At 34.9% G+C, this 11,188-nt stretch overlaps 1 protein-coding gene across 1 annotated transcript in view; it reads right to left on the minus strand.

The window, feature by feature from the left end:
• The window catches only part of LOC102835261 (tyrosine-protein kinase Fer-like), a 579,105-nt gene that overhangs the window by 196,525 nt on the left and 371,392 nt on the right, over positions 1-11,188 (minus strand). The window contains exons 15-16 of the mRNA XM_006872259.1: positions 7,319-7,434; positions 4,047-4,141 (exon numbers count right to left, since the gene is read on the minus strand). Of these exons, the coding sequence (XP_006872321.1) occupies positions 4,047-4,141; positions 7,319-7,434 (211 nt within the window). The remainder of the gene's footprint in view (positions 1-4,046; positions 4,142-7,318; positions 7,435-11,188) is intronic.

The raw sequence follows: 11,188 nt of genomic DNA on the forward strand, positions 1-11,188 counted from the left end.
AGCACTTAACAACAACATATATACATAAATGAAAAAGTAATACCATAAAAAAGAAAATTATGAAAAAAGGACAGTAATTTAAATAACTGATACTAAAATACCTGGCTATTCTAGCCATGACTTAAAATATATATAAAACTTGACCCTCAATAGATGATAAATTTAAAATCCTAACATGATGAAAATTTTAGGAGGAAACATCTGTGACATTAGGCTAGACAAAGATTTCTTAGATCACCACCAAAAGCATGAACCGTAAAAGAAAAATTTGATAAACTTAATCAAGACTTAAAACTTCTCTTCAAAAGATACTCCTAAAGGAATGAGATAGTTCCAAATCATGTATTTAATACAGTACTTGTATCCAGAATACGTAGAGGATTCTCAAAACTCAATTATAAGCAAACAAACAACCCAATGTATAAACAGGCAGATGATTTAAACACATTTTACAAAAGAAGTTACACAAATGGCAAATAACCAAATGAAAAGATGTCCAACATTTTGCCAGCAAGGAAAGGCAAATTGAAACTACAACAGGATATTACTTACACAAGTATTAAAACAGCTACAGATTAACCAGATCAAGTACTGCCAAGAATGTGTAAGTACTGGAGCTCTCAGAATGCTGGTGGAAATTAAATTACTATTATCATTTTGGAGTTCTGATGTAGCGATGCAAGATAATGCACTAGATTGCAAGGTTTGTCTGAACTACAAAGTTGCAAGTTCAAATTCAAATAAGCCGCTCCTCGGGAAACCTAAACAGGGTCACTCTGAGTCAGAACTGACTCAATGGCAGTTAACATTAAGAACTATAACAACAACATAATTTGGAAAGCAGTTTGGCAGCCTCTTAAAATGTTAGCATACATATACGCTGTGATTCATCTATTGTATTCTTAGGTATTTTCCCCTGAAATGAAAGAACACGTTCATACATAGACTTGTACATGAATGGGCACTATTATTGTTGCTATGTGCCGTCAAGTCAATTCCAACTCATAGCGACCCTATAAAGGGTTGCCAGGGAGCTGCTGGTGAGTTTGAATTGCCAACCTTATGGTTCAAATGACCTTGTAGCCCAGTGCATTATTCTACAGCACGGCACCAGGACTCCTGAATGGGCATAGTAGCTTTATGTATAATAGTCCCAAAGTGTAAACAACCCAAAAGTCCATCAACAGGTGAACAGATAAATTGTGGTCTATTCATACAATAAAATTTGACTCAGCAGTAATAAGGAATGAACTATTGACATGGACAACATGGACAAATCTCAAATAATTATGTTTATTTAAATAAACCAGAGCAAAACAAAATATGAATATATACTATAAAATACAATTTATATAAGATTCTAGGAAATGAAAAATAATATACGTGTGTAGTGAGAGAAAGCAGATTGGGACAGGGACACAGAGGGCTGAGAGGAAGGAATTACAAAGGAGCATATGGAACGCAGAGATGCGTTCATTACCTTGACTATGGGGATGGCTCCACACACAGATACATGTCATGATTCATTAAACAATTATATAATTTATAGATGTCTAGTTTATTGTATGCCAATCATACCTAACAAAGCTGTCTGAAAAAGAGAAGGAATGATAAACTATGGTTACTTAATTACATGTCTGACAGATGTTTTCTTAAAAATGAATCAAGTGAGTCTGATACTTCAAGGAAAACTGACAGCTTTTGTTGTCAGTGATAAAACCCAAGTTTTGAAATTCAAATTCAAATTTTAGAAAACATGAATTTGCCACCATGAGCATAATAACTTCTCCATCAATGCTCTTCTGATGAGATCAGTGGCTATATTAATGAATGTGATCTTTTGATACTATACAGTGAAAAACCATTTGCAAGATTTGCATAACCTGGTGACCTAATACTTTTCAAATGGTCATGGCAGAAAGCTACAAAATTATGCATGGATAAAAAGTACATTAAAAGTACAAGACAGACCAATGGACTTAATATAGTATGGAAAGTTGATGTGGTTTTAGAAGGTACATTGCAACTAACCTTTAAGAAAATTTAACAGTACCTACTGTGATGAGCTGTGGGTTAATGCACTGGACTGCAATGTCGGTTTGAATCGCAAGGTCAACGGTTCAAACTCCCCAGCCACTCCTTGGAAACCCTATGCAGGGTTGCTATGGGTCAGAACCGACTCAATGGCACTTAACAACAACAACAACTGTGATGAGCAGAACACCAAGACAGCCTCCCAAAGGTGCCCACTGTAATCCCCTAGAACTGCAAATATGATTAGATGTCTCAGTTGAGTTAGAGATAATCCAGGTGCTCCTGATCTAATCACACACGTGCTTAAAAGGAAAGCATATACTTTCCTAACAGAAGAGCAATCAGAGAAAGCCAGAATACTTGGTTGGCTTTGAAAATGTAGGGGGCCATGAGAAAAGGAATGCAGGAAATCTTAGAAGTTGAGATACTGAAGTTGACATACTGCAAAAACACAACAGTAATCTCAGACAGTAACTGTCAACAACAAGAATAGCTTGGCTAGTGGAATCTTTCCAAAAGCTTCCATATAAGGTAATTTATACTTTTATTACTATTAAAATATATTTACATTATTATAATATAATTTACTATTAATATATATTACAATTAATATATATATTTCTGCATCACATTTTCATTACAATTAGTTAAATTTTTTAAAAATTTTTGGACAATATTCTTTCATCTTTTCATAACTATTGTGCTTTCAGATAGATACTGTAAGTATATGGCACACCATGCAAACATACACTGCATGTGACAGCGCCATCTTAATGAGGATGAAGAGGCTAATGACCTAGGAATCCTTCAGTTATATGATAATATTAAGAAGTACTCCCAAACAAGCAAACCAATATGATAAAATGGGATGAGTAATCCATAAATGGAGTCCTGGTGTGGTGCTACAGGATAATGTGCAAGGTCAGTTTGAGCTGCAAAGTCAGCTGTTCAAACCCCCCCAGCTGCTCACTGGAAATCCTATATAGGGTGGCTATGAGTCGGAACCACTCAACAGCATTTAAAAACAACAGCAAGTAATCTTTAAATAGTGGGAGAACTATGTGAGCTGTATTTAATGAGAAGCCTACAATATTATGCTCAATTAATATATTTTAATTAAATGATTTTAAATTACTTAAGGTAAAGCAAATACTTTCAGTTATTAAATACTACATTCAGTAACCCTTACAAAAATCAAAAATTTACCTCTATGATTGTATTTTCAAAAAGAAGCAGATACACAATGAAAAAAATTAAAAACACAATGTATCAGTTAGAGGCTGTACTTGTCTATGAAGAAAAGTTGTTAACCAAAAACCCACAAGTGCTTAAAGTCAAAAGAAAGAAATGCCAGTACAAATTCTTAGGCAGACTGTCTTTCTTTTTCCAGAGATATTGGAAGTTTATAGCTCATAAGTGACTTTAAGTAACATGGATTTATTATGTACAACCATGAAACAAGAGGCTATTTGGAGATCTACTTTAACAATGATATAAAAAGAAATAAATACAAAACATTACTATAATTGTTGTTATGGAGTCCTGTTGTGACCTTGTAGGGTAAGCACTGGACTGCTAACCCTGAGTTTGGCAGTTAAAACCCACCAGCTGCTCCTTGGAAACCCTAAACAGGGTTGTCAGATGAGTCAGAACAGACTCAGCAGTACTTAACAACAGCATCAATAATCATTGTTATACAGTAACAACTAAGTATACTAGTTTTCTAAAGACCTTTTCTCAAATAAGCATTATAAATAACTAAAGTCCATGTGTAATGACACTAAAATAATAAATCTGTCTCTTAAAAAAGTGTTAGCTGACACTTTTTAGAAAAACATCAAAATACTAAAACCTATTTAAAAACATGGTATTTTGCCATCAAGAAAATGTTAAACAAAATCCTTATAAACTTTACAAGGGAAAAACAGAGACCAAACACGTAAAAGTAGTAAGTTATGGCATATAAACTGTCATCAAACATAAACACATGCAAACCTTTCAAATCACATTACCTGGAATTAGTTCCATAATGATGTAGATAGGCTGTCTTTGTGTGCAAACTCCTATAAGTTTAACAATATTGGGATGATCATATTGCTTGAGAATTCTGGATAAGAGAGGAAAAAGGTATAAGAATAGTTTTTATATGAATAATAAATAGTTAAATAACTAACTTTTTATCATACAACGTGTACAATGAGTCCAAGTGTGGAGGTGTAGGATAAGCACTTGACAATAAGGTTCATTTAAACTGCAAGGTCAGCAATTCAAACTCACCATTCGCTCCTTGGAAACACTATGCAGGGTCCCTATGAGTCGGAACTGACTCAATGGCACTTCACAACAGCAATGCGAACAAATAGAATGTACTGAAATCATTACAGATCAATTTTTAAAGGCTCAAAATGACCCCAATGTATGATCATTGGGATATATGCAAACACATACGAATAAATAAATATTGGCAAAATAATAGAGGGAAATGAGTCCATTTTTCTTAATTCAATTAAATATTCATTTTAAAATAATGATCTAATTCTAACGACTAACAACCATTGTTGCTGTTGCTGTTAACTGCCATCAAGTCAGTACCAACTCATAGTAACCTGAAGCACAACATAAAGAACCACTGCCCAGTCCTGCACCAATCTCACATTCTTTGTTACACACTATATAGGAAGTAATGGACTTCTGATGTGGCACTGTAGGATCACCACTGGACAGCAGTTCAAACCCACCAGCTGCTCCTAGGAAACCCTATACAGAGTCATGATGAGTAGAAATCGACTTGGTGGCACTTAACAACATAAAGGAATGATCTATTTAGTCCAAAATGTTTAGAATTCCCTGAAAGATATTCGGTGGACCAAAAACTGTCAGCTGCTTTGATGGTTTATCTTTTCTTTTCTTTAATGTACACACTTGATTTTAGAAACATAAAAATAAGAATTCATTTCATACTAGAAAATATTACAGGGTAACCACTTCATTATATATTTTTTAAATTAAATGCTTTCCTGATAATCATGATCAAATTTCAAAATGTAAAAGCTCAAAAAGTTGTGAGGAAGATAGAAAAAGGTTAAAAATTATTTGTTGTAGTTATTGTTACATGCCATCGAGTCAGTTTCAACTCATATCAACCCTGTCAAGGGTTTCGAAGGAGCAGCCAGTGGGTTTGAACTGCTGATCTTGTAGTTAGCAATCCACAAAGACTCCTAAAAATTACTTAGTAGATTTAAAAGAAGCTTAAACCAAAGCAGACGAGACTCAGTTTGGAGAAAGACAAAGGTTTATTACAGGAAGCTTTAAGGTCCTAAATGTAGGACAGACTAAAAAGCCAGCAAAATACACACACAGACACACACACATACACACACACACATACACACACACAAACATACATACTAAGAAATAAATCAGAAGGCCTCAGAGACCTGTCTACCCTGATGATTTCGGTTACCAAAATGTATGACTTACTATACTATTAATCACTCATAATAGAAAACTGCAGTTTTCTTTCCTCAGAGAATAGAACAAACTATATTTGTTTAGAGTTTCACTAAAAATTTTAGGAAAAGTTTTAGTATGTATAACTTTCAAGAAATTCCACAAAGTAGCACAGACTCACTCAGACAACATTAGATATCTAAATATGAGGAGGCTTCAAAAGTTTGTAGGAAAATTCCATTATCTTTTCATTTCATTTTTCTGTGTCCTTTTTGAAGCTCTGTCAAATATAGCTCTACACTCTACTACAGGACACTTGGGAAATCTGCAATGATATAATTTACATTTTTAACATGAAACTATGAAATCTCATTTTAACAGAGCAAATTAAACTCTTCTATTGCAGTAAAACAGTAACAAATTTGAAAGCAAGAGAATTATTTAAATATTTTTTTAAATGTTAGATATAGTCTTGTATCTTAAGAATAAAATGAGGAGGCTGTGAAATTTCAATTCCTGATAGCATGCCTTTTATTTCTGATGAAAATATTTTTCTGAATTGCCAAGAATATACATGAAAGAAAAAGGATAACAACATTATTCCGTAAATGATATTTTAAAAATGCATCCGACTAGTTTAATATATTGCCATCAATGATTGGAAAAAAACGCAAATGAAAATACTCTATGCACTATGTCTTAGTTCTCTCATTGCCTTCTCCCCCTACATTTTACAGAAACTTCATTTTATATACTAAGCCGTGATGGAAACACACAAATATATAAGTAGAAGCACATACTTCTTTCCCTTCCCGCTTTATACCATGTACTTTGGATCTACGTATCCTCCATGTCTCTTATCCATCTGACCATCTGTCTATACATCCATTCACCCACCTTCTATCCATATATTTATCCTGCTACTCTGTCCACAGTGTCTTTTCATTTATTTTGAGTTTTATTGTATACATTTGGGTTTTACTATATGCAATACAGGAATAAGCCAGGTGGAATATTAACTTTACCTAATAATATATAAAAGGGAATAGAATCATCTAAGAAAATAAGTTAGAAAAGACACAATACATAAATTTTTGAATAAATACTAAAATACTGAGTTGAAGAAGATATTTGAGGTTCTCAAAAAGGACAGATAACAGCCATAAGAAAAAAGAGAATCAAGTCATAAGATAGATCTAAAGAGGGTTGTTGTTGTTAAGTGCCATCGAATTGGTTCCAATCCATAGTGACCCTCTATAGGGTTTCCAAGAAGCGGATGGTGATCTTGAATCACTGATCCTACAGTTCAAACGACTTTGCAGTCCAGCACATCAACCCAAAGCACCACACCAGGACTCCAAAGAGGGTAAGGCAGATTTACATACATAAATATACCTATATTTATGTATGACAGGCTTCAAAACATCTGTGGAAAAATTCTATTATCTTTCAATTCTATTTTCCATGAACCTTTTGAAGACACTTTTATAAACTATATCCTATGTAATTAATACAGTATTATTTCTATTATAAAAGCAATAACATTTATATTTGTATTTGTGAGCTAAGCAAAAAATATTGTAGTATTTTTAAAAATCCCTGAGAATCCTCATTTACTACTTGTTAGCACTAGATTCTTTGACAAGGATTGCCTAGTTGATCTTCAGTCTACCTCAAAAACACAGACATTGTATTCACGTTGTGAAACTATTGATTTATGGGCATTTTGAAAAGACTTACTTTCTTACTAATTTAGCAAGTCACAACTTAAGATGTCTTCAAATTTACATTTTGATGATTCACTTATAAATACTTATGTTATAAGAGAACTCACTTTGCTTCTTGTAGAAACTTTATTTTCAATTCCTGAGGAAGATCTTCTTTACACGTTTTAACAGCAACAGCAGTTTTATCCTTTAATATGCCCTTGTACACTTCACCAAAATTTCCCTGAAAATACAAATACATTCATTGCTTGAAGCATAAGACAGCCACACAAAGCTTTGCTAAAAACAAAAAAAAAGGATGTACTGAAGCACTTTGGATTAATCGAAATACTAAGTATCCTTCATGCAGAGTTTGAGGAGGAAATAAAGATAAGTAGGATGTCTTGCTCTTACCAATCCTTCTCTTCCCCCCACCACATATCACTAATGCTTAAAGACAAATCAAAGATTCTTTGAGATAACGGTTGGTACTGATTCTCACAGCTGTATGTCAGTTGAAGTGAAGGAAAACAGAAGCAAGAAAGATGAAGGATTACTAACAGCCCCTGTTGTAGGTTGTCAATTTCTGATAGGACCCAAGGAGGAAAAAGCTCATCCAAATGCCAATGTCAAATGTAATCAACTAATTTCAAATAAACTAATTTCAAATGTCCTAACTTTGTTGTTGTTGTTAAGGCCATCGAGTCAGTTACAACTCAAAGCAACCCTGTATAGGGTTTTCTAGGAGTGGCTGCTGAGCTTGAACTGCTGACCTTGCAGTTCAAACCGACCTTGCAGTCCAGTGCATTAACCCACAATACGACACTAGGAAGGTAGAAGTCTGAATTCAGAGAAGGTAGGTAGTCTGAAGTCCTTTTATTTATTTATTTTTTCCTTTGATTATAAATGCAAAGCAAAATATTACAGAATGCTTAGAAATTAGGGAAGAACATGAATTAAGGCTAAGTAACCCACACAACAGCTTGCTTTTACAGTTCCTTTAGTTGTTTCAATATATGTATATGTATTATTTAAATAGCTATGGTCATAATACCCAAACACTGAATATTGAGATTCAATGATGTTGTTGAGAGCAAAAAATGGCTTAACTAGGAATCTGGTACTTATTGAACTTTGGCGTTCTGAGAATAGCACATTTCTTAAACATGTTACATCTACACACCTTGAACTATTGGTTAATAGTTTTTAAATTGTTACTAAAATATTTGAAAACATACTTTAATGAAACATACTCTGTATTCATTTTTTACTGTTAAATCTAAGATTCCACTGTGAAGTATTTACCAAAAAACAATGACCATTCTTTTACAAAAAGTAAATCTATGCTGAATTCTCTCAACATAGTAACCATTCATTATAAATTAGACAAAAAAAAAATTGAGCTTGACTTTTTTTCATATTGGTTATTCCCAAGGTTTTTGGTATGACTGCCAGATCATTTCACACTACATCAGAAGTAAACCTAATAGAAGCTAATGCTCACATCTATGACTACTACTAGGCTTCTTCTTACCTGATTCTGAAAGCACTTAAAATTCAACTTTTCTAGAGCTTATTTTACTCATCAAGACTCTTCTTGCCTTGTTCGCCAAGGAGCCATCAAGGCAAGTGGTGGAAAACCCCCTTCCAAGACTAAGACACAAGGGGAATACACGAGCAAAAATGCACTCTGACTGGTGACCATGTCAGTCACCGACAAGGGGAAGTGGGGAAAAACAGCAATGAAGTTGTGAGCTAAGTCCAACCATAGACTCAGTAGACTCCTGTGAACCGAGGTTGAGACCTGGCTAGCCAGAAGTATGGCAAGACCCAGGAACTCTTGGGCCCAGAGGCAGTAACAAGACCACAGAGGTCTAGAATGGAGAGTGAAGCATCCAGTTGATAAGAAGTGAGTGGAGATGAACAAGAACACCCACACTTGTAGATAGTACCCACTTAACCTGGCTTCAATGGCTGGATAATCAGAACTTAACTAGCAAAAGAAAGAAGAGGAAAAAAAGAGCAATCTGAAACAATTTGATGAACTTGACCTATACCTATGGATGTAGTAGTTCAAAAGAGGGAACAGACATTTACAGCAAAGATCATTCCCACCCCCCACCCCTCGGTACACAGGGTATACAGGGATGGGCAACTTAGATATTGGCTACCCAAAAAGGGGGGTGGGGCTACAAAGGCAAGAAGTGACTGGCTTACAAGCTTTCGAGAGGTAGCCTAGTTCCAGAGGGTACTGGGGGAAGGTAGAAATCTCCACTGAGTGGTTTCCAATCTGTCTGGACATGGCTGATGAAAGGAGATGGGGATAAAACTCTTGTGGTACAATAGTGAATAATTGCTATCAGGGCTGACTGTGAGTGTTGCAATGTAAAGGAAGACATTTTGTAACAAAAGGAGGGGAGTGGTTGACTTTGCAGTCCAAGAGTGGAGGTCCCTGGGACCATCAAGGGAGAAGAGCAGAGTGTGGGACCCTACCCAGAGAAGCAGTGATGCCAGAGATGGAGGCAGAGATGATGACATGGAGAGATGCAGCCGCTGGGGACTCTAGACCAGGGATGGCAAGGGGCTGTGTGCTGACGACCATGGGGCAGGCCTGCGGGGTGTACCCTTTGGTGGTTTGATGATACATGGTGGGGATTGTAATCATGGCAATGAAACGAAATATGATAAGATGAATGTAAATCTAATGTTCTCCCATGTAAACTATCACATAATTCACAACAAAAACTAAAAAAAGGAAAAACTCTTCTTGCCTAGTTTACCTTTTTTAGTAACTAGGACCATTCAGATTTGACCTGCATGGTAACTCCTGCCTGTCTTACCCCTTACATCCTTACAAAGACTATTCTGACTCAGGACTCAATTTTTCATATCAGTTGATCTCATCTTAGTTCTTCATTCTTCCTATTCATATACCACAGCACTATCAGATTAATCTTTCTGAGGGATAACATAGACTACACTACTCCCTTGCGCTATATCCTCCAATAACCATCATTATCTTAGACTCTAATAGGTCTATATTATAGCCTTCAACTGTTACATGTATTTTAAACTCATTGCCTTTTCCACATATTTTTTTTCCTCCATTCAAAATTCCACAGGAAAAATGCTGCTTATTTTTTACGTCCCCTCCTTCAAGAAGACTATCTTGATTTCCCCCAAACTATAACTCTTGTGCCTGAACACTCTTCACTATTTGTACCATTTTAATGGGTTCTGTCTTATATTACTGGTCGTGACATATTATCAAACATTAAAAAATTTTAATAATTTACTTAACAACTATTACTAAGACGACTTAGGTCTATTAAGAGTTGTCAAGGGAAATATACCTAAGCATTGATTTAACAGACTATGTTTCCCCAAACCACTTCTCTAAATCCAAATCACTTGTCTCAACCTAAAAAAGTCACAAGGAAGCCTGGGATACCCATCTTTCCCTACAAGCACAGCCTCATCACCACTATCTTTTTAGACACATCTTAACACAACAGCTAAAGTGATTTTGCTTTAAAACTGAGATCATGTTATTCCTCCACTTAAAAATATCCATTAGTTTAACATTTCATTCACAAAGTTGATGTTATTACAGTGATCTATAGAATGAATCTATACCCTCAGTACATCACTGATTTCATTCCCTACCAAAATCCTCCTTGCTTACTAAATGATACCCAAACTGTTCCCTTATTCTTCAAATTAATTTTGGATTGGTTACAATTCTCTTCCTTAGCTATCCACGTGAATAAATCCCTTATCTCCTTCAAGTCTTTATTTAAAAGTAATCATTCTAATAAGGCTTACTCAGATTTTCTGATTGACAATTATAACTCCAACCAATATACCATACTCAAACTGCTATATTTTTATAGGACTTAGCAGCCTCTAACATATAGATTACCTATTGATTATGCTATTAATTTTTCCATTTTCCCCTGTTAGATACATTCTAAGTCCCATAAGTGCAAATAGTTTTG

Source organism: Chrysochloris asiatica, unplaced genomic scaffold, assembly GCF_000296735.1.
Source record: "Chrysochloris asiatica unplaced genomic scaffold, ChrAsi1.0 scaffold00189, whole genome shotgun sequence".
Taxonomy (NCBI): Eukaryota; Metazoa; Chordata; class Mammalia; order Afrosoricida; family Chrysochloridae; genus Chrysochloris; species Chrysochloris asiatica.